At 41.4% G+C, this 24,736-nt stretch overlaps 2 protein-coding genes across 3 annotated transcripts in view; one reads left to right on the top strand and one right to left on the bottom strand.

Moving 5' to 3' along the window:
* Positions 1 to 17,433, top strand: part of LOC121533778 (adhesion G-protein coupled receptor D2) — a 178,647-nt gene extending 161,214 nt beyond the window's left edge. For both annotated transcript variants that reach the window (XM_041840017.2, XM_041840018.2), the window contains one exon: positions 16,608 to 17,433. In XM_041840017.2, the coding sequence (XP_041695951.1) occupies positions 16,608 to 16,745 (138 nt within the window). In that variant the 3' untranslated portion in view covers positions 16,746 to 17,433. The remainder of the gene's footprint in view (positions 1 to 16,607) is intronic.
* A 19-nt stretch (positions 17,434 to 17,452) lies between these two features.
* nr5a2 (nuclear receptor subfamily 5, group A, member 2) overlaps positions 17,453 to 24,736 on the bottom strand; it is a 104,306-nt gene continuing 97,022 nt past the window's right edge. Inside the window, exon 8 of the mRNA XM_041840019.2 lies at positions 17,453 to 20,952. Within this exon, the coding sequence (XP_041695953.1) occupies positions 20,705 to 20,952 (248 nt within the window). The 3' untranslated portion in view covers positions 17,453 to 20,704. The remainder of the gene's footprint in view (positions 20,953 to 24,736) is intronic.

Genomic DNA, 24,736 nt, shown 5'->3' with positions numbered 1-24,736 from the left:
ATATGTCCACTGAGGTGACATTTCCGGGCGGTGTGGGCGGAACAGAGGATGACACCCGTGTCCACCCCGGCTCGAGAGGAAGTGCATATCAGAACACAACAGGAAAGACCGAAAAGAAAAACAAGTGGACATCTTTTTGGACATTAAATCACTTCCTTTAGGGCCCTGCGGCTGACCCCTTTCGCAGGTTTACCGCCGGCCATCCACTTGCTGGGCTAGGGATCATTGTGTGTGCTGTCTTATTCTTTTTTTAAATCTTTTTTTTTAGGGGGTAGATCAGCTTCAATATTGCAGGCTTTAATCTGTGTAATTGTCTGCATCATTTCCAATTCCCCATATATTTTTTGTAAATATATACAGTACCAGTCAAAAGTTTGGACACACTCATTCAAGGGTTTTTCTTTATTTTTTACTATGTTCTACATTGTAGAATAATAGTGAAGATATCAAAACTATGAAATAACACATATGGAATCATGTAGTAACCAAAAAAGTGTTAAACAAATCAAAATATATATTTTTGATTTTTGATTCTTCAAAGTAGCCACCCTTTGCCTTGATGACAGCTTTGCACACTCTTGGCATTCTCTCAAGTTAATCCATTTTAGAATAAGGCTGTAACATAACAAAATGTGGAAAAAGTCAACGGTTCTGAATACTTTCCGAATGCACTGTATGTGGCACAACTGTCAATGTTTTGTTCCTTAAATGAAACTGGTATACTTTTTTATTTGTCACAATTTCGTTAACCAATTTTGGTCTTTAATGCAGGGTTTAGACAAGTTCCTTACTTTTCCGCCCTTCCACTTGCGTCTTCCATTTTTGTGGTAATGCTGCAATTAGTTGGTTGTAATTTTGAGTAGAGCAGACATTTCCATATATTTTTGTTAGCTACATGTGTGACATAACTCCACCAGTCCTATTTATGATATCATTTACAAAGATTATACCTTTTGTAAACATTTGTAAAAAAAAAATATGGCTTTTTATCAATTAGTTTATTTGAGTTTAACCACAATATTTGTTGTATTATTTGTTCTGTCTTTTCTGGTGGATTAAACTGAAATTGCAACTAACTTTCTATGGCTTGTTTTAAAAATAGCAATATTTTGGAGATTATTTCATTTTCAAATAACCGAAAGTGAGAGGTTGTAATCTGAATAAAGGGAAAAATGCCATTCTTGAACATGGGATGAGACATTCTTACTAATCTGCTATAGAACCAGTTAAGATTTAAGTATAACTTTTGTATGACTGACGCCTTTAGTGAGAGGTCTAATGCTTTAATATTTAATAATTTCTGCCCTCCGAATTAATATTAATTATATAAATAGGCCTGTTTAATATTGTCCGGCTTGCCGTTCTAAATAAAATTGAATATTTTTTGTTCATATAATTTTAAAAACAGGTCGCTAGGTGTAGACAAGACCATAAGCAAATAGGGAAATGACTAAAGAGTTAATCAAGGTGATTTTTCCACAAATAGACAGGTATTTTCCTTTCCATGGTAGCAAGATCTTATCTATTTTTGCTAACTTTCTATTAAAATATATTGGAGTGAGATAATTTCTTTCTTTCGGGATATGTATACAAAGTATGTCCACATCACCGTCAGACCATTTATTTTTATTTTTTTGTGATCCAATACGTAATATAGTACACATAATTTGGTTGTAATCCAGAGAGGTTAGAAAAGTATTTAGATCCTCTATGAGGCTGTGGAGGGATCCAAATTGTGTATTTAAAAGAAAACATGAATCATCACCATACAATGACACGTTTGTTTTTAAGCCCTGGATTTCTAACCCCTTGATATTATTGTTGGATCTGATTTTAATAGCTAACATTTCGATGGCTATAATAAATAGATATGCCGATAGTGGACAACCTTGTTCCACTCCTCTTGACAGTTTAATACTTTCTGAGAAGTAGCCATTATTTACTATTTTACACCTAGGGTTACTATACATACCTTTAACCCATTTTATTAGAGATTCTCCAAAATTGAAATATTCCAGGCATTTATATATACATTCCAGTCGTACTATGTCAAAAGCTATGAATACATTTACATTTACATTTACGTCATTTAGCAGACGCTCTTATCCAGAGCGACTTACAAATAGGTGCATTCACCTTATAGCCAGTGGGATAACCACTTTACAATGTTATTTTATTTTATTTTTTTAATGTTTTTTTTATACCAGGCCTAGTGTTCTAGTGTTTCCAGTACTTGACTTACAGTGAGGGAAAAAAGTATTTGATCCCCTGCTGATTTTATACGTTTGCCCACAGAAAAAGTATGATCAGTCTATAATTTGAATGGTAGGTTTATTTGAACAGTGAGAGACAGAATAACAACAAAAAAATCCAGAAAAACGCATGTCAAAAATGTTATAAATTGATTAGCATTTTAATGAGGGAAATAAGTATTTGACCCCCTCTCAATCAAAAAGATTTCTGGCTCCCAGGTGTCTTTTATACAGGTAACGAGCTGAGATTAGGAGCACACTCTTAAAGGGAGTGCTCTTAATCTCAGTTTGTTACCTGTATAAAAGACACTTGTCCACAGAAGCAATCAATCAATCAGATTCCAAACTCTCCACCATGGCCAAGACCAAAGAGCTCTCCAAGGATGTCAGGGACAAGATTGTAGACCTACACAAGGCTGGAATGGGCTACAAGACCATCGGCAAGCAGCTTGGTGAGAAGGTGACAACAGTTGGTGCGATTATTCACAAATGGAAGAAACACAAAAGAACTGTCAATCTCCCTCGGCCTGGGGCTCCATGCAAGATCTCACCTCGTGGAGTTGCAATGATCATGAGAACGGTGAGGAATCAGCCCAGAACTACACAGGAGGATCTTGTCAATGATCTCAAGGCAGCTGGGACCATAGTCACCAAGAAAACAATTGGTAACACACTACGCCGTGAAGGACTGAAATCCTGCAGCGCCTGCAAGGTCCCCCTGCTCAAGAAAGCACATATACAGGCCCATCTGAAGTTTGCCAATGAACATCTGAATTATTCAGCGGAGAACTGGGTGAAAGTGTTGTGGTCAGATGAGACCAAAATCGAGCTCTTTGGCATCAACTCAACTTGCACTGTTTGGAGGAGGAGGAATGCTGCCTATGACCCCAAGAACACCATCCCCACCGTCAAACATGGAGGTGGAAACATTATGCTTTGGAGGTGTTTTTCTGCTAAGGGGACAGGACAACTTCACCGCATCAAAGGGACGATGGACGGGGCCATGTACCGTCAAATCTTGGGTGAGAACCTCCTTCCCTCAGCCAGGTCTTTGAAAATGGGTCGTGGATGGGTATTCCAGCATGACAATGACCCAAAACACACGGCCAAGGCAACAAAGGAGTGGCTCAAGAAGAAGCACATTAAGGTCCTGGAGTGGCCTAGCCAGTCTCCAGACCTTAATCCCATAGAAAATCTGTGGAGGGAGCTGAAGGTTCGAGTTAAAAAACGTCAGCCTTGAAACCTTAATGAATTGGAGAAGATCTGCAAAGAGGAGTGGGACAAAATCCCTCCTGAGATGTGTGCAAACCTGGTGGCCAACTACAAGAAACGTCTGACCTCTGTGATTGCCAACAAGGGTTTTGCAACCAAGTACTAAGTCATGTTTTGCAGAGGGGTCAAATACTTATTTCCCTCAATAAAATGCAAATCAATTTATAACATTTTTGACATGCGTTTTTCTGGATTTTTTTGTTGTTATTCTGTCTCTCACTGTTCAAATAAACCTACCATTAAAATTATAGACTGATAATTTCTTTGTTAGTGGGCAAACGTACAAAATCAGCAGGGGATCAAATACTTTTTTCCCTCACTGTATATTATCTCCAATGTATCGTCCATGTAAAAAACCTGTCTGATTAAAATGAATAATGTCCAACAAAACCTTTTTAATTCTATGCGCTATACATTTTGCTATAATTATTTTAATGGACTGGATCTTTATATTTACCACTTGGATCCTGTTTCAGTAATAATGAAATCAGACCTTGTTGAGTTTCTGATAATCTACCATTTTTATAGGAGTGGTTAAAACATGCTAATAACGGTCCTCTGAGTATATCAAAAAAGGTTTGGTATACCTCCACTGGTATGCCATCCAGCCCTGGAGTTTTCCCGGACTTAAAGGCTTTATTTCCCGGACTTAAAGGCAACTAGGGTAATTGGTGCAGAGTCAGGAATAAAATTTCAACTCTGAAAACTGAATTGATGCCAACCCTGGTGGTTTCACCTGATTATTGCTGTAGCTAGTATACAGTACATGTGCTATCAGTTTAAGTTTAATTACAGGTGGTAAGGCAGAAGCTCTATGAGCAAAAGCCGTTGAAAATACGTATTTTTGGCTGAAAAGAAGTTGAGACGTCTTTCAACGTCTTGTGCTCACTGACATGCCTTTGATCTGTATCCGAGGAAAAGGCAACGGTGAAAGAGACAATAGTTAGTTTAAGTCCTTATCGGTAACTTGAGCAGGAACAACGATGCCATTTAAAACCGAGCTAGAGACAGGAAGATCCATGACAACCGACCCACTCACCTTTGTAGTATATTTTAAGTGTTTATCATATCAGACATTGTTTTGCACATAGTTTTTCTCAATAGAAACTCAATTTATTAATCAATGTCATGAAAGCGTATTCGAGTACAACCAAGCAAATTGTCACCTCACACACATCGACAGACACAGCTCTCCCTTCGTAGCATCAGTCTATACATTGTCGCCGTCCCTCCAAACACCCAGCCGTAAAAAAATATGACTTCCTTCCTTCCCGTGGGCATTTTCCTGTTTACGTGTGGATGTGGGTCAGGAGAGAGATATAGTGTCTTCCAGTCCCCTCTGACCTGAGCTTAGCCTAAAGGTCAGCACAGCACAGGTCAAATGGGTCATGTGTGTGTGTTGTCATGTCTTGCATACATGTAATCATCACAAGTACACACAAAGATGCCCTCTGTCCCAAAACAAAGACATCAAAGGAAACTCACATAACGTTCATGTTCGGGTTTACCATACTGTACCAGACAAGGCTGGTAATTGTCAGCGAAACACCAAAATGTCTCAATTGCATGCATAGGCTACTGTACTGTAAAAGGTTCTTTGTTTTATTCCTGCTGATTTCCCTAAAAGAGGTGACTGCTGTGAATGTTTAATTTAAAAGCTCCTGTTCCTCACAGTACAACATTGCTGGGTTGGAGCCTGTGTGTGTGTGTGTGTGTGTGTGTGTGTGTGTGTGTGTGTGTGTGTGTGTGTGTTAGAAAGTAGCTTGCTTTATTATTTATGACTTTACCAATTCAAATTGACATTTACAGTTGAAGTCGAAAGTTTACATACACCTTAGCCAAATACATTTAAACTCAAATGTTCACAATTCCTGACATTTAATCCTAGTAAAAATTCCCTGTTTTAGGTCAGTTAGGATCACCACTTTATTTTAAGAATGTGAAATGTCAGAATAATAGTAGAGAGAATGATTTATTTCAGCTTTTATTTCTTTCATCACATTCCCAAAGGGGTCAGAAGTTTACATACACTCAATTATTATTTGATAGCATTGCCTTTAAATGGTTTAACTTGGGTCAAACATTTCGGGTAGCCTTCCACAAGCTCCCCACAATACGTTGGGTGAATTTTGGCCCATTCCTCCTGACAGAGCTGGTGTAACTGAGTCAGGTTTGTAGGCCTCCTTACTCGCACACGCTTTTTCAGTTCTGCCCACAAATGTTCTATAGGATTGAGGTTAGGGCTTTGTGATGGCCACTCCAATACCTTGACTTTGTTGTCCTTAAGCCAAGCTTCAACTTCCTGACTGATGTCTTGAGATGTTGCTTTAATATATCCACATAATTTTCCTTCCTCATGATGCCATCTATTTTGGGAAGTGCACCCACAGCATGATGCTGCCACCCCCGTGCTTCACGGTTGGGATGGTGTTCTTTGGCTTGCAAGCCTTCCCCTTTTTCCTCCAAACATAACAATGGTCATTATGGCCAAACAGTTCTATTTTTGTTTCATCAGACCAGAGGACATTTTTAAAAAAAAGTACGATCTTTGTCCCCATGTGCAGTTGCAAACCGTAGTCTGGCTATTTTATGGCGGTTTTGGAGCAGTGGCTTCTTCCTTGCTGAGCGGCCTTTCAGGTTATGTCGATATAGGACTCATTTTACTGTGGATATTGTCACGCCCTGACTCAGGGGACTCTTATATGTTGAGTCAGGGTGTGAATATTCTATGTTGTGTATATCTATGTGAATGATCTAGTATGTGTAGATCTATGTTGGCCGGTGTGGTTCCCAATCAGAGGCAGCTGTCGCTTGTTGTCTCTGATTGGGGATCATACTTAGGCAGCCTATTGGCACTCGTTAGTGGTGGGATCTTGTTCCGTGAGTAGGCTTGTTTTGTGTGTTAGCCTTAGGACTTCACGTTTCGTTTGGTTTGTTGTTTTGTCGTGTGTTTATCAGTTAAATAAACATGTACGCATTTCACGCTGCGTCTTGGTCTGACCCGTCCTTAAACGAACGTGACAGATATAGATACTTTGTACCTGTTTCCTCCAGCATCTTCACAAGGTCCTTTGCTGTTGTTCTGGGATTGATTTGCACTTTTCGCACCAAAGTACGTTCATCTCTAGGAGACAGAACGCGTCTCCTTCCTGAGCGGTATGACGGCTGGGTGGTCCCATGGTGTTTATACTTGCGTACTATTGTTTGTACAGATGAACGTGGTACCTTCAGGCGTTTGGAAATTGCTCCCAAGGATAAACCAGACTTGTGGAGGTCTACTATTTTTTTTCTGAGGTCTTGGCTGATTTCTTTTGATTTTCCCATGATTTCAAGCAAAGAGGCACTGAGTTTGGAGGTAGACCTTGAAATACATCCACAGGTACACCTCCAATTGACTCAAATTATGTCAATTAGCCTATCAGAAGCTTCTAAAGCCATGACATCATTTTCTGGAATTTTCCAAGCTGTTTAAAGGCACAGTCAACTTAGTGTATGTAAACTTCTGACCCACTGGAATTGTGATACAGTGAATTGTAAGTGACATATTCTGTCTGTAAGCAATTGTTGGAAAAATTACTTGTGTCATGCACAAAGTAGATGTCGTAACCGACTTGCCAAAACTATAGTTTGTTAACAATACATTTGTGGAGTGGTTGAAAAACGAGTTTTAATGACTCCAACCTAAGTGTATGTAAACTTCCGACTTCAACTGTATGTTAGCCACTGTGTTACTGGTGTCTGGCTTGGCATCGAGGGTTGGACTGAAGGAAAATTCTGCTCTTGGTATTGTAGAGCAAGCACTTGATTAAAGCAATGTGTTAGGGAGCTTTTTTACTCTATGAATGGAAGGTTTCATTCTTCCCTGCTGTTAGCTATGATTGTGATACTCCCTCTGAAGAATACAAGAGGATTCAGTGGAATGTATGTCTGTCTGTAGCGGCCAATCACCTGAGACTCAGGATTTCATAATATTTACACACTCAAAAGAAATGGTAAAAAAAAAAAAAGCTGGTAGCACTAACGGCAGCCTGCAGGTGTGTGCACGTGTCACCTCCTTGTGCGTGTGTGTGGGCACACACACATTTGTGTGGACCGAGAGAGGCTTGAAATTGTTTCATATTGCGTTTATATTTTAGTTCAGTATATTTTCGAAATGTCGCATACTATTAAACTTTCTATTTTCGCATGCTCAAACAGCCTACTATTTAGGATACAAGTATGGGTATTCGGATATGGCCTCCTCTCCCTCTCTCCCTCCACTCTCACCACCTCCCCCCCCCCTCTCTCTCTCTCTCGCCCTCTCTCTCTCTCCCTCCATCTCTCTCACCCTCTCAGGGGAGCCCCTCTGGCTCTGAGGCAGTCTCTGGTTGCACGTGATATAGATCTGATCCACCTGCTAGACTCTGTGGTCCTGCCTCAGGCATACTCCAGCCTTTACACCGCTCCATACCGCATTGTTTCAGTGCTAACATTCATACTTGACTTGGAAAGTTGGTTGGAATGAAATGTAGAATCAGTGTCTAATATCATACCCAGTCCTCAGAGAGACTGGGTAGAATGGCAGTCAATTGGAGGTGCTTTAGCCGAACATGCTCTTGCCGTCAATCTCGTATCGATCCCTGCGTTGAAGACACAATGGAAGGGTATCTGTCAGTATGCGTTTCTATCAGTGTTCTGTTCTCCCCTATACCGCAATTTGTGAGTGTAGTGTGAGGACATCCCCAGTATTTCAGACACAGAGACACACACACACACCCTCTTTTACACACACCCTCAGCGGCATTGTTATGTCAGGAGTAGCGTGCTTGATCCTCCACAGGTCAACGAAAGCTTGACAGGCTGTCGTTGTCTGAAGGTGACGAGAAGCAGCTCCCTGCCGACACACTCAACCTCTCCTCTCCCCTCTTCCTCCTCTTCTCACCTCTTCTCTTTCTTTTCCCCTTTCCTCTCCTCTCCTTTCTTCCCTCATCTTTTCTCCTCTCCATCGTGACCCTAACAGATGCAGAGCCCTATTCACCGAACTCTTGTGTCCACAGGCCCTATGATGTGCTTTCTCTGTGTAAGTGTGTGGTTTTCCTGGGCCTCTGATGGCGTGTGGCTGCCGTCAGGGACCCGGAGCCCGGGATCTTACTGTGGTTCTCTCTTGGGGCCTCTTGGGACCTTGCGGCAGCCAAAATAAATGATGTTTCCCATTAGAACTACCTATCTGCTGCTGCTAGGAACAGCTGTTTGGATCTGAAGGCCCGCCAAACATTGTTCTGTGTCGCGAGAGAGACGGGGGGAAGGAAGAGTGAAGGAGCGAGGGAATGAAAGGAGAGATACTGTTGTTGGAGGTTGTGTTGTGGCAGTTTTTTCTTTGTCCTTAAGGTGTCTCTGTGTTGGTCGGTGCCTCGCACACATGCAGGCACACATCAAACGTACGTACACATGCACACACACACACACACACACACACACACAAACACACCCAGACACATGCATGCGCACACACACCACAACATACCTCCCATCCCCCATTCCCATCTTCCCTCCAGATTGGGAGGTTGTGCACGTTTTTGTTTGTCACACAAAGCGTCAAAAACGCTTCTCTCATGACTCAAGGACAAACAATATTTAGCTGCTGTGGTGGTGGTGGCTTAAAATCACCCACTTCAAAGTACCAGACCAGACAATGTTAATTTGTTTCACCTTTATTTATGCAGGCAAGTGCATCCTCTGTAGCTCAATTGGTAGAGCATGGCGCTTGTAATGCCAGGGTAGTGGGTTCGATCCCCGGGACCACCCATACATAAAAATGTATGCGCACATGACTGTAAGTCGCTTTGGATAAAAGCGTCTGCTAAATGGCATATTATTATTATTAAGAATGGATTCTAATTTGCAATACCGACTTGTCAAGAGACGACCACAGCAGCAACATTTCATTTTTGCTTTAACAATGTCACTTCTTTCCAAAATGGCGGCTTAATTGACCGCATGTAGATGGAGTCCAGACCCTTCCTGTTGACTTCTGACTCAACAATGTCACTTCTCCCCAAAATGGCGGCTTAGTTGACTGCATGTAGATGGAGTCCAGACCGCTCCGGTTGACTTGTGTGAGTGGTTGCGTTGCTTTAGTTTCTCACAGCAGGTTTGTTTATGGTGTTTGACTTGGGGTGTGAACCCTTCTGCTCCCCTGCTCTGTGTTAATTCCCCAGCTCACCATCAGCCAGTCCCCATTCAATCTGGAGTAAGCCTGGTCCCAGATCAGTTTGGGCCTTATAGCCGACTCCTTGTTTATTGTCATGCCAAACATGCAAACAGGTCTGGGATCAGGCTACGTTGGAGTGGTTTCTCCAGTAGGTTTCTGTTGCATTGGAGTTGGCCTGTTCCCAGATCAGTTTGTGCTCTATAGCTAACTATTATGGTTGTTGTCATTCTAAACATACAAATAGATCTAGGACCAGGCTACGTTGGAGTGGTTTCTCAACCAGGTTTCTGTGTATTGCGTTTGGTTGTGTTAGGGATGGCCTGGTCTCAGATCAATTTGTGCCTTATAACCGACTCCTATGGTCGGTGTCATTCTAAACATAGGGGAGAGTGGGGTATTGTGAGCCATTTCTTACATTCAGCATCACTACGTCAAGGGAAATATAGTATTCTTTTTAACAAAGATATCTACATATATTCCAGGATGTTGTGTATCCCTGGAAATAATTAGAATTCATGTTAACATAACAGTTTTGAAAACATAACTTGTCAAAAGAAAAGTGGTCTCTTGGCACAACTTACCCCCGGTATGGGGTAAGTTGAGCATAAGGACTGGGTAAGATGAGCCACCTTGGGGTAAGTGGTTGATGGTGTCCTGTGACAGTGGATGTTGGTGCTGGTAGTTGTCTGGGACAGGGATGTTGTTTCGATGTTCCAATTCGCAGAGGTGGGACCAAGTCTCAAGTCTCAAGTCACAAGGTCCGAGTCTCAAGTAGAGTCCAAAGTAGAATGGGTCGAGTCTTGAGTCAAGTCACACGTTTTTTCAAATCAAGTCTCAAGTAAAAAAAATAAAAATCTATACATGCAATGGCTTGTTCAACTACAAATCTTTATCTATTTATTGAGGCTACCAGACAGCCCACACATTTTCCAAATGCAAGCTTCATAAGTAAATGATCAATTTCAAGCAATTTTGACATACCAAAAGACTAGTAGGCCTATGCTAGTAATTGTTGCTTGATGGCCCATTGTTGGTGAGCATGCAAAGTAAACAGTTAATATTCTTGATTACCATTTTCTTTTGGAGCTGCATATTTATTTATGGAAATCCTCTCTCCCTACAATTTGACATTTGTGCTGCACCCGATCCTACAACAAATCTGTACATCAAATCAGCAATCTGTTCACTAGCTCAGTGGTTCACAAACTCTTTGAACCAGGACCCCCAAAAAGGAGTGGTTCGACGCTTGTGACCCACACGCACACACACGCGCATGCCCGTGCGCACACACGCACACAATCGCTGTGCAAATGTGGCCTGTCATTACAGCCATAAATGGTGATGCATTTCCAAAACTCAAGATGCAGAAATAAACTGCACCTGCATTTTGAGCTGAAAGTCATTCATGTTAGCAGTCAACATCAACTAGGGATATCATGTCACATTATCACATCTCTGGAGTACAGAGCAAGCAGGTTCAAATGGCCTACCTGTGTGCAGCGGAGGTTGCAGGATCGGATAGAAGGCATGATCAGTCTGTAGACTTTTTCTTACAAATATTGTAATTAATTTGCCAGAATATGTTACATCTTCATCCCATAAGTATTGAAGGTAGTGTGATGTTACAGCTATCTTTGGACATATAGCTAGTACCCACCACTGAGGTATACAATTATAACCCACCCAAACTAGGCCTATCTGAAATATGAAAATTATTAATGAAATCACCAGGTAGGCAGGCTATTGTTCTGGCAAAGATGCGTCCGTAGCAGATTGCTAAACTGTATTTTATATGGATAATATAAACGTAGGTAGGCTACTCTGTTTTTGGCAGGCTAAACTGGAGAAATTTTAACAAGCGCTTTCTGGTCACTAATCTGGATATGTGCGCCCGGCTTTGCGTGCCGTGCAATATTGATGACTGGTCATTGGTCAACACTCAAGATGCGCAACTTTTTGGTTTTGAAGCACAGATTAGATATTTTTGAAATAAGAATTTGGTGCAATGCCGTAGGCCTATGTTAGTGACTAGATCAAATAAGCAAAAATATATACATATAACACAAAAAGGTAGGCTATACAGTGCCTTGCAAAAGTATTCAGCCCCCTTTGCGTTTTTCCTATTTTGTTGCATTACAACCTGTAATTTAAATGGATTTTTATTTGGATTTCATGTAATGGACATACACAAAGTAGTCCAAATTGGTGAAGTGTAATGAATTTTCTTTTTTTACAGAAATGTGGTGCGTGCATATGTATTCACCGCCTTTGCTATGAAGGCGCTAAATAAGATCTGATGCAACCGATTACCTTCAGAAGTCACATAATTAGTTAAATAAAGTCTATATACACCTGTTCTGAAAGGCAGAGTCTGCAACACCACTAAGCAAGGGGCACCACCAAGCAAGCGGCACCAGCGGGGGTGAATAGCTATGCACACTCAAGTTTTCAGTTTTTTTTGTCTTATTTCTTGTTTGTTTCACAAAAAAAATTATTTAGCATTTTCAAAGTGGTAGGCATGTTGTGTAAATCAAATGATACAAACACCCAAAAAATCTATTTTAATTCCAGGTTGTAAGGCAACAAAATAGGAAAAATGCCAAGGGGAGTGAATACTTTCGCAGGCCACTGTATGTAGCCTATTAAAATATGTTAGAAATGATTACCTCTTCCTAAATATTTGCTAACATGATTCATTTTGTGTATGGTTTCCTAGAAACAAGTGGTGTTTCAACTAATCATTTTGCACAACTTACCCCACTCTCCCCTACAAACAAATCTAGGATCAGGCTCTGTTGGAGTGGTTTCTCTACAATCTCTTGCAGGTATGCGTTGGAGTTAGCCTGGTCCCAGATCAGTTTGTGCAGTATAGCCAACTCCTATGTTCATTCTCATGCCAAACATACAAACAGATCTGCTGCATTCAGGTCTGTGTATTGGGTTTGATTTGAGGTGCAGGGTGTTTTAGTGTGAACCCTGCCTGGCCTGCTTGCTCTCTCTCCCCTCCCCTCTCCTGCCTGCTGGTCTGTGTTATTTCTGTGTTATTTCCTCAGCCCTCCATCAGTTGGTCACAATTCAAGGCTGCAGGGAGCCACAGGAGACAGAGGCCTGCTCAGGCCAGAGCTGCAGTACTGGGTTCCCTCAGAGTTCACTTCCCCCACTACCATACAGTACATGTGGGGTATGGGTATGTGGGGAAGGGGTGGTAGGTGGGTGAGGGTAGAAGTGTGTTTGTGTGCCTCTTTGTGTGTGTAAGGTGGATGGGTGGGGGGATGTGTGTGTGTACGTGCTTCATGAAGGGAAAAGGAGATGTTTCTAGTGTCAGTGAGTCAATCAGCAAGTGTTTCTTTGATGAAACTGGTTACCTCCATTCATATGACGTTATGTTATTTTTTGTGTCTGTCTGTGATCATTTGTGTGTCCAGTGTGTGACTATTTGTTTCCCTTTTTCTCTGTGTGTGTGTGTGTGTGTTAGTGTGCGTGCATGTGTCTGTGCATGCGTGTTTGTGTGTGTGTGTCTGTGTTTCACTCTCCAATAAACTGGCAGATGTGACCTTGAGTGGCATCCCCATGCTGATTTATCAAATGTTGTCTCCACAGCCCAGTCTATTGTCATCTGACAAAGGCACATTTCCCAACTAAACAGGGGCTCTTAGTTAAAAAGCTATAATGGCTCACTGTCCTTCCACACACAATGCATCTGGAATTATCAGTGTAAGGATTAACCTGTTTAGGTTAATCAATCTCCTCAATAGAGTTCTAGCTCTGCTCTAATGTTGTAATGGTATGGTTTGATGTCTATATTTGATGCACTAAATCAGTGTATTTTCAAGAGTCAGTGTGTGTTGAAAAGTGTTTATTCAATATAAAAAGGAGTTCAACAACATGAGTTCAGCCAAAGCATAAATGTTAAGAGGATGTCACAGCTTTCAGTTTGTCACTTATTTCATCGTTACATATATTTTACTTCTCGCGGCACTCTTCTCGCCGTTGGCAAACCAAAGGTCAGATTCCCACCATGACCGTTATTGTCCACAGGCACTTGTCTGAGGCCTGGTGTGATTATGTATTTGTGCCTATTGTCCCTACATGGGATGAGTTTCATGTATTTTACAAAGGAGTGAGGCAAACGAGGAGAAAACAAGTTTTCGGAAATACTTTGACTTTGGCCATTTTAACAGCGCAACGACATGTTTGAATTCAATGTTCTGTCCGTCTCTCTCGCTAAATGGATTTCTGAAGTGCTCATCGGCTGGGGCTTTCAATTGAACGTAACCTTGAGTTATTTTTTATGTCGGATTTAAGTGCCGGTATGACATGAACAGGACTGAATGCATGCTCCTCAATTTTCTAAATTGAAAAATCTCCATCCGATACTACGCCATTGTCCAGGCAATGAATGGAATGCTGCAAGCGAGGTTCAGGTGCTTAAATAAAAAATTTAAAAAAATGTATCCCTGTTTTTTTCCTTACCCTTTTTTCGACTTAATGACTAATAAGGATAATAATAAGAAAAACACAGCTTAATGCTGTAGGGTCCCTACTTCATGCGTATTTATGTATTATGCATGCATATATATGAATCGGCCGCCTCCTTCGGTCCATTCCGTTTCAAAACCCGCCATATTTGTTTGTTAAGGTGAGGGTTTTGCATAACAATCAGCTAAATCCTATTCAAACGTTGGCCTATTAATTTGAGTCGTACATTTTATGAGTTTGTCTAAAGGGCTGCTAACAATAAGCCGCAGTCTGGGTTTCTCGTAAACTTGGCTAATTGGTCCTCAGAAGAGTTCAGAAATGTTTGGCCTCTTTCTCTTTCTGCTATTCAGTGAGATTTTATTTTAACCATTAAACCCTCTACCAGATATACTGTATCTGGTCGTTTTCTGGTACAGTATATGGAACTGGCTCAGAAAACAGTTCTGACATGATTGTTCACTTAGAGGAGCAGTACTATAATGCTGTTTTACATTGCTGCCTACCACTTGTTTGTTTTTCTTTTGGAGGACAGAGGGCGAGGGTCTTTGTGAGTGAAAACTCAAAGAAGAAGAGGTTAATGTGCCCTGATTGGTGTTAATCGAACGACAGGTGTTTTTATGTGTTTGCTTTGAGACACGATTTTGTATCTAGCTTGTAATGCTACGACAGAGGAAGACAATCAATAGGAGTGCAGCTTTTAAGGGGCAATCTGCAGTTGAAACAATGAATGGGAACTCCCCGCCACTGTTTCGGTAAAAAGCTTAGGCTGAAGAAATGTAACCACTCTCAAATTCATAGACAGAGCTATGGATGCAAGGACTGACCATCCATGATATCAAAATGATAGTTTAACCATGTTTTGAGGATATACAGTGTTTGTTTACATTGACTTTGTTTACAAACATTGGAGTAAAACAAGCTTATATTTTGGGTTCTGATGGGGTACGAGGAATTTATAAGTTATATTCTTCAAGAATCAATGGTTACATTATCATTAATTCATGGATGTAGCAACTGCAGATTGCCCCTTTAAGGCACTTTTCTTGCAAAGACATCCAATGGAACTAAAAGTAATGTAATCTAACGTGAATGCTCTGTCATCAACAGAACACTGTGAGAAACTCATGCCACCACTATGCACTAACACATCCACTAAACTGCATATGTGCCAACTAGACCTTGCCACTGTGGTGGGGCTTTTTCATGGCAGGGCAGAGGGCGATATACCACGCGGGTGGCGTAACGCAGCGAGAACAGAGCCCTCCTGTAAACGTTGTGGCTTGGCTGCCCTGTGTGCCTCCAGGGTAGATAGAGGAGGCTGGGGAAAGCAGGACCAGATGCCTGCTCTGGGTTTTCACTCCTCCCTGTCTATTTCAAATGGCTCTCTTCTGTTGAGTGGCATCTTCTCCCACTCTTGGAGGAAGTCCAAGTCCTTTCTCCCTGCGGCCCCTTCTGGTTGACTTAGTGTTGTGGAGGTGCCGGGAACATATGAGAAGAACTAGCCAACATGCATGATGTGGTGCCATATTCTTAAGTGGTTGAGATACGAGTGAGCAAAGATACAACTCCGGGGTGTTTCGACATTGAGGGTGGGAGGGACACTTGTTAGAAACTGACAGTGGTGTGTATGCGTGTTAGAGAGAGGGAAACTGTTTCTTTTTGTTGCTTTTGGCAATCTATTCATTTGTTTATTTTTTTCCTGTCTTAGAGTTGGAGCTTAGAGTTTTTACTACTGCTACCTTCAGGGATGCGAGTAGCATACATTTGTGAGTCTTTTTTACCTGAGGCTGCCCTTGTTAGTGCCTGTGTATAAATGTATATACATTATTTATTAAAATTCACAGGGAGTGAAAAAAGGTTTAATACATTTACAGACAGTAGAGAGAACAAGCACTGCAAGCAAAGCTGGGAGTTAGTTTACATAGTAGTAAGGAGGGTTCTATTGCTAGTAGACAGGTGGTTTGTGACCAGCATGTGCAATTTCATCGTACTAATGATAATAATACTAATATTACTATAACCACAGCTACTAATAGATATTTAATGTGTCTATTTGATTGGGATGGGTAGAATTGAACAGTGACACATGGAATCGTCAGTCAGATTACACTGTGCTAATACAACATCAGTCATTTTAATAATGCCAATAGTAGAAATTAGTAAAGGTTATTAATATATCTTTATGTGTATACAAAGATGTGTCCATTTGTGCGTAAGGGGTACTTTATGTTTTAAAAACCATGTCTAAAAGGGAAAATCACACATCGTCATGTTGATGCAAAATGCATCTAGAAAACTTGCAAAAAAAATTGGGACTGTATCAACAGTGGACTAATTAACAAAATACTAAAAGTGGATTTTCCCTTTAACCACACACACACACCATTCACTGTGCCTTCTTCCTCTTTTGACAGGATAACCCTCCCAAAGCCATGGAGGCCATGCCAGGTGGATGTAGCCTTCACGTACCCATGATGGACGTCGAGCTCACGTCTTGTTTCTCCCTCCCAGAAACCCTAACCCCCAGAAAACCTACAGCCTTGTATATTTAGACTAACCCGTCTGTGTCCCTTATTACTGCTCTGCCATTTTGCTGTTGTTTTTCTTCTTTGTCTGCTTGTCTCTTGAGGTGGTGTTCATTTTTATATATATTTTGTATATACTGATTCCACATTGTCTCTGTACAGAATGTCATTACATTTTTTACTTTTTGTAATGTTTTGTTGAATGACGGACGTGTTGTTAATTAGGTAACAAACGATAAGAGAATTCAAGGCTGTAATATATGCATATATCGAAAGAATAAGGCTGCACTTTCTTTTACCAAGTAGTAAAGACTAGTGATGTCAATGTCTCCAAAAAAATTGTTGTTTAAAAATAAACATACAGTACTCTTCACTGTTAAAAAAATCATTTTCAGCATATTTGCTTAAAATGATAAAATGACCGGGAATGAAAATATAACCTCCCCATTAAGTGAACCATGGTGCATTCTGATTGAATTAACATTCCTCTGTGTAAAAATGAATGAACGGTAGAGTCACCTGCAGGAAGTGACAGCAAGGCATTGTTGGCATATAATTATTTATTGAAATATGAAGAAAAAGTCCATCAGCTTTGAAAGAAACTCCCCAGAACAGGAAGTGTCATGACATGGTGTCAGTATGGACAGCAGGGGGGCATAGGTCATAGACGAGCAGAGGGTCAGCATGTTCAGGAGGAGGAGGGGGGTTGGGGTTGGGGTTGGGGTTGGGGGGGGGGTGAGAAAGAGCGAGTGTTTGAGGACTTCCAAGGCAGCTGTAGAACTTTACCAGAACACACAGAATGAGATGGGGGACTGATCGAGACTGTCATTCAATACACACACTTAATCAAGTACGGTAGCGGATTCATGCCAAAATAAAAACATAAATATTAATTTATTTTGGAGTATTGTTTTTCGATATCCGTGTTTTTTTCCACCATAGTGCATCGCATTTGTAATGACGTGCGTCTATCGTGACTACATTTGTATTTGTTTTGGCATGAATTTGCTTCAATAGTTATAAGCAGGGAACGAGAAGCCAAAGGTTTAGCTAAAATAGCTTTTTTCTGTCTTCTTTTAAAAATCGCACTGCTCAGAATGGATACTGAATCAATTATTTAACCAACAACTAACACTTACAAAAACAGAAATGTATGTACTGTAAATACAAAAAAAATAATTGAGTCACAGGCTAATGTGAAGTGGATGATGTGATGGTTTTGAAGTGTACATTATAAGGGAAGGAAAGAGCAGAGGTTCCATGCTGTTAAAAATATTTGTGGCTCAATTCAATCCATAGCGCTGAAGAGCAGCACTGTAGCGCAATTTAAATTTGAAGTTTCCGATTCAGCTGACATATTCAGCGTTTACCGTGAATGCAGTCTCCGCGAATGCGGGAACAATGCCTTTAAATTTCTACTGCGCTGTACCGCAGGTCTTCAACGCTACTGATTGAATCGAGCCCTTGATCCATTTTGACGTAGATTACTTACAAAATGTAGACAGGCAGACTGATATATACTTGACAGGTTTGTGTGTATCACAAATGTTTGGGGCCTTATTTGGTAAAAGTGTGTAAGACAACAATGTAATTCCACAAACGGACAGTACGGAATGCCAAACTTCTGGACGGCTGGGGGGAAAAGCTGTTTGTTCGTTCAGTTATGACACATCACAGGTAACCACAGCTCATGGGACAGATGCAGTCTTTGGTATCGAACAAACAGGGCTGAAATGTGAAGCTAGTTGAAATTCAATGATAAGAAACAATTGATGCAAGGACAGTATCAGTCACACCCATTAACTTAAATACAATACTTATATTTTTTTCCAATTTACAGCTCGGAATCCCATAGACATTTAATTTTAAAAAATGACGATAATTTGTAAGATAATTGTTTTGTTCCTGAACTGCATCAATACATTTAAAAAAACATGCGACAGTAAACAAATATATTTGGCTTTGTCACCTTGCGCCTATAACACACACAAGAACAAAACCCAGGGCTGGATTCAATCTGTATCGCTGAAGTATCGCGGAAGATCTGCGTTAAAATTGAAAGGTAATTTCAGATTGAGCCTACATATGCAGCGTTTACTGTGAATGCAGTCTCCACGACCGCTGAAACGTTGCCTTTAATTTAATTTGTGCTATAAAGTGGATCTTCAGCCCTACGAATTGAATAGAGCCCCAAGATGCAATAAATTATTTTCATTTTTAAGCGTAACCAGTGACATACATCGAAAGGTAGAACATTGAAAAACAATAAAAACAGTTCTAAATAAAACAAGTGTCTGAAACTGAACTCTAACACAATATGCAATTTTTTTGAATGCCAACAGAAAAACTGTTAGAAATTAAATGTTTTAAGTGAGATTCCTTTCTGATTTTAGTGTCTCACGACATAATTAAGTACTGGTCAAAGAAACAAAGAAAAAAGTTAAACACTGTACACACCAAAAATGCAAACCAGAGGAATCTATTTTGTGTTTTTAGTTTTTAGGAAATCATTGCTTTGCAATTTGCCTTGTCACAGTTCTCTCCCACGGGACCGCTTGAATGTAAACACCACTTGAATTATTATTTTTGTATTTTTTTTTACATTAATAGTTTATATATATATATATTTGTACATATTTTCATTCACATCTGCACGGTTAGCTAGCATGGTAATGAAATAAGGCAAGACTCACATAACTGTGACATCACAAATTTATAATACTGATACTTAAGGTTTTGTTACTTTTTTGTTTGATGTTGTTCTGCAGCAGGCTTTGGTCTGTTTGGACAAAAGGCAACGTTTCTCAAATCTAGAATCATGCTTTCTTTCCAGTTCTTAATGAAAGGGATACATTTTTGGGGGGAAGGGGGGGACACCATATGTGTCTATGCAACCACAAAATAGCCATGTAGAACTTTCAAATAACTTATCTATGGTGTGTAAAACACATTTTACTGAGGTAAATGGTAAACATTGTTGATATGAGATCCTTTTGGGAAGGTTCGGGGGCGCTTACAGGGTGGATTACAAAGAGGAGCCTCAGAAAAACTAATGTTTTCAAAAATAGTTTTTTTGTTCTCTTCTTTTGTTCTGTCATGTTTTAATTAATTTGGTTCATCTGTTTTTTTCTTCATTTTTTGGTGATGGGGGCTGCACACAAGTCTCTGTCAGGTTCTGACGTTTTCACCAGTTCTTCATTGCTGTCTGTCTGTCTGGCCTGATAGCCATGCAGCTTGTGTATCTCTTTGAAGCCGGTAGCTAAAGAGACTCTTGTCCAGCTGACAGTCTGCTCTGGTCTGCCCAATGCAGTCAGCTAATACAGTACCAACACTGACAAGCATGGGCCGGTCTAAAGAGATCGAACCACCCGCACGCCTTTGGCCAAAGTCACTGCTCTCCTCTGAAGCCCTCACCACAGACATCTTAGGGTGGCTGGCACTCTTCGTTGCTCAAAACCCTTCGACAGTATGGGAGGTGCAGAATACTCATGGTTTGCTTGTTTGTTACATCAGTTACAGTCTGCCAGTCCCTGCATCACCTTGATGGTTTGTGTTTTTATTAAAAGCAGAAAAAAATGATCTCCCATGTACAGAGTCCAATGTACAGTTTTCAAGCGTTTCCGCTGTTTCTCTCCATCTCTTGCAGCTTTACCCAGGGCCCCAGACACGCATGTCTTAGAGTAAAGGGATTTGTGTGTGTGTATATATGTAATATGCATATTGTATGAATTTGTGTTTGTTTGTGTGTGTGTGTGTGTGTGTGTGCATACACAGCATTTGTAAGTGTGGGTGTCAGTTTCTGCATGTGCTTTTTCCTGTGTGTGTGCCAGGATGGTTGATCATTAAGTAAAAGGACTGATGCCTCCCGCCCCAGAATCACAAACATGGGCAGAGTTTGTTTTGAGTCGGGTAAGGGCTGGAGTCTCAACAAACAAAACCGCAAAAACGAGTTGAGTTCAGGGTCCAGCGTCCCGCCTGCAGTCTCATCAGGCTCTCTTGGCGTGTAGCATCTCGATGAGCAGGTTGTTGCAGGGCACGTCTCCGTTCAGGTGCTTGTAGTAGAGGTACTCCTCGGCCTGGAGGCTGATGGCTCGGATCTCAGGCAGCCGCAGGAGCAGCTGGCCAAACTTGTCTGTCTGCTGCGGGTAGTTGCACATGACGTAGTCCAGCAGTGCCGCGTTCACCTGCTCCTGGACGCTTTCCACCAAGTGGAAGTTCTCCAGGTTCTTCACGTCTGGAAAGAGAAAGAGGGGGGAACAGGAAATGGTGGTTAGCATTTGGAGGTAACCGAAATGGTCAGTATCAACACATCAGAGTGGTTTGCGTGTATTTATTATTTGTGATATGTCACGAGTTGAGGATACCTGTACACTAATTTTAGGCCCTGAAAAGTACACAATATGTACACCTTCTCTTAATGACATGATTGAAGAGGCTAACATGCCAACAATGGAAAGTCATGGCAAGCAGCCAAGAAACTTATCTCAAAATTTGTGCACAAATTTGTTTACATCCCTGTTAGTGAGCATTTTATCCTTTGTCAAGATAATCCATCCACCTGACAGGTGTGGCATATCAAGAAGCTGATTAAACAGCATGATCATTACACGCCAGCCAAGGACCTCCACATCCAGCTTCTTCACCTATGGTGCTGAGGAGTATTTCTGTCTGTAATAAAGCCATTTTGTGGGGAAAAACTCATTCTAATTGGGTGGGCCTATGCCCTCACAGGCTCACCCATGGCTGTGCTCCTGCTCAGTCATGTGAAATCCATAGATTAGGGCCTAATGAATTTATTTCAATTGACTTATTTCCTTTCATTAACTGTAACTCAGTAAAACTATTTTAAATTGTTGCATGTTGTGTTTATATTTTTGTTCAGTATAAATGGACGACGTCATATTTACATTTAGTTCACATAACATATATTACATTTTCAACACTTAGCAGATGCTTTGATCTAGAGACTGAAACAAGGGGGTAACGTGGTACTCTAGATGCTTTATCCAAGACAGATTCAAAAGATTCAAAATTCTCCCCCCTGTATATTTCTTTGCTCCGGATTCTCTTCAAGAGAATAAAATAGAAAGAGAATCAAATAAGAAAAAACTCTCCTCTGAGAGATTCTCCCTAGGGGTATATTAATTATTTAGGGCAGCATTACAGCGATGGAAGACTCTTTAAGATGAGTCCTTCCCCATTTAAAATGAAGCACCTAGACTACTTTACTGGTGTGTACTTTACACTTTTGTGTGGGCATGGCCACATTCTTTATTTAAATCAAACTTGGTAAAGAAAGCTTATGTCCAGTGACAGATTTTCGTGTTAGCATTTGAAAATATTGAAAGAATATTAACTTTTTACTATTAAAGTTAGAAAAATATATTTACTGTTTCGTACAGTGGCGGCTTTTCCATGTGCACTACAGAGTTTGGATTCTGTGATGGATCAGAAATAAATACAGTATGGCCACCTGGCTAAATGAATGTCAGTACACTACATCGTAATGTATGTGCACCTAATGTATCTGTGTTACAGGGCTATATTTAATTAAATACAGAGAGAGGTGTGTGCATGGATGTTTGTGTGTGCGCCCAGTGGCTATGTGTGTGTGTGTGTATCTGTGGGTGTGTGATCTTTTATTAATCTTTGACCCCAGGTTGAGTGGGCTCTGGGAGCCCCTGTGCTCTCTGTGCTAGTGGAATGTGACGGGGTCCCCATGTTGCTAGTGGAATGTGACGGGGTCCCCATGTTGCTAGTGGAATGTGACGGGGTCCCCATGTCTGGCTGACACACACACTTAGAACAGACCTCCCACCCGCCCAGCCAACTCTAAGAACCTGAAATGATCTGCCTCCTTGCTACCGACACACACACAGGCTCCATTGTTGTGAACACAGACACGCATGCACGCACCCCCAAGACACATTTGGGCTGTGAAGCGGAGAGAGAAAGCGTGAGAGAGAGAGAGAGAGAGAGAGAGAGAGGAGGAGGAGGAGGAGGAGATACATCAGCGCCTAATGAGGTCTAGAGAATGAGAAGTCATTCAAGGCACCTCACTCATTCAATGATGCTCTGCACAGCTCTACTACAATGTGTGTGTGTGTGTGTGTGTGTGTGTGTGTGTGTGCCTGTGTGTGTGCGTGCCTGTGTTTGTGTGTGTGTGAGTGTGTGTGTGAGTGTGTGTGTTCACCCTGACCCCAGTGTGACACAGCTAAATAAGGCCAAGAGGAGGGCAGGAAGAGGGATGAGGGGGAGGAGAGGCTCTGCAAGTGACAACTGACCCTCCAAACAGACATTTGCTTTTTCCTGCCTGCTGCCACTCTGTGGTCTGTCTGTCTGACCTCACATCAGCCTCATCAACTCCTAAATCAGCTCAATCCAATTGACTCGGTCAATATAAAATAGGACTGTGTAGTATGGTGTCCATATTAGGACATACGTCACTCTGAGTGAGTCTGACACAACTTCCATGGATGTGTCCTAATATGGACACCGTAGTGAAGAGATTCAATTATGTATGGACAGTGATGATGTATGCTCTATTTCAATTACCCCTTTTTCAGGGTCATGTTCATTAGGACACACCGTAGCAAAACTTTTAAAAACATTTGTCAACAGAAAACTAAAACTTAAGGTTACTTTATAATCCCAGTTTTCTGATAATATGAGTGAGATGTATCACATATGGGGATTCGCCAGGATCACCAATACTCTCAGAAGGACCTATCAAAAGTGTATTGTGGAGACAGACAGGTATAGTGGTGAATGAGGTGAGCCCCTCATCACCTTATAAGGAACCACACTCCTACACTCTGGTCATTCTCAAGCACGCTTCTCTTCCTCGCGCTCTTGTGAGCAGGGGAATGCGGTGATACATCTCAAAACATGCTCTCCAAAGCCAGGGTAGTCCCAAAATCAGCAACACTCAGAGGCTTCGAAACTGAGGGAGTACGCACCAAGAAGGTGCAGAAACAACCTGTCGGGAAAAACATCATAACAAAGTGAGGGGAAGCCCAATATGTGGCACACAACAGCTCAGTTTAATGAGATACACTACATGACCAAAAGTATGTGGACACCAGCTCGTCGAACATCTCATTCCAAAATCATGGCCATTAATATGGAGTTGGTCCCCCCTTTGCTGCTATAACAGCGTCCACTCTTCTGGGAAGACTTTGCACTAGATGTTGGAAAATTGCTGCGGGGACTTTCCTTCCATTCAGCCACAAGAGTTAGTGAGGTCGAGCAATGATGCTGGGCGACTAGGCCTGGCTCGCAGTCTGCGTTCCAATTCATCCCAAAGGTGTTCAATGTGCAGGCCAGTCAAGTTTTTCCCCACCGATCTTGACAAACCATTTCTGTATGGACCTCGCTTTGTGCACATGGGCATTATCATGCTGAAACAGGAAAGGGCCTTCTCCAAACTGTTGCCACAAAGTTGTGAGCACAGAATCGTCTAGAATGTCATTGTATGGTGTAGCGTTAAGATTTCCATTCACTGGAGCTAAGCCCGAACCATGAAAAATAGCCCCAGACCATTATTCCTCCTCCACCAAACTTTACATTTGGTACTATGCATTGGGGCAGGTAGCGTTCTCCTGGCATCTGCCAAACCCAGAATTGTCCGTCGGACTGCCAGATGGTGAAGCGTGATTCATCACTCCAGAGAATGGGTGTGGCTGAAATAGCCGAATCCACATACTTTTGTATATATAGTGTATATCCCAAAACCAGAGCCCAAGAGGTAAACTCCTCTGTAGATAAGGGCCCTTTCAGGCCCCTCCGAAGGCTGTCATGCTCGCCATCATAAATCAATATAATAGTTCCCATGATCCGGCATGATATCGTCGGAGAAGAGCCCATCCTCTTTCGAGGGTAGCTGCTCAATGAGTGAAGAGCATAACACCCTTGCATGACCTCTCGTTCATTCCAAGTAGATTTGCAACCCATGTACACTACCGGTCAAAAGTTTTAGAACACCTACTCATTCAAGAACAGCTCAAATAAGCAAAGAG

Source organism: Coregonus clupeaformis, chromosome 20 (assembly GCF_020615455.1).
Source record: "Coregonus clupeaformis isolate EN_2021a chromosome 20, ASM2061545v1, whole genome shotgun sequence".
Classification (NCBI taxonomy): domain Eukaryota; kingdom Metazoa; phylum Chordata; class Actinopteri; order Salmoniformes; family Salmonidae; genus Coregonus; species Coregonus clupeaformis.
The sequence above is the reverse complement of the archived record's forward strand: the minus strand, read 5'-3'. Positions and strand labels throughout refer to the sequence as shown.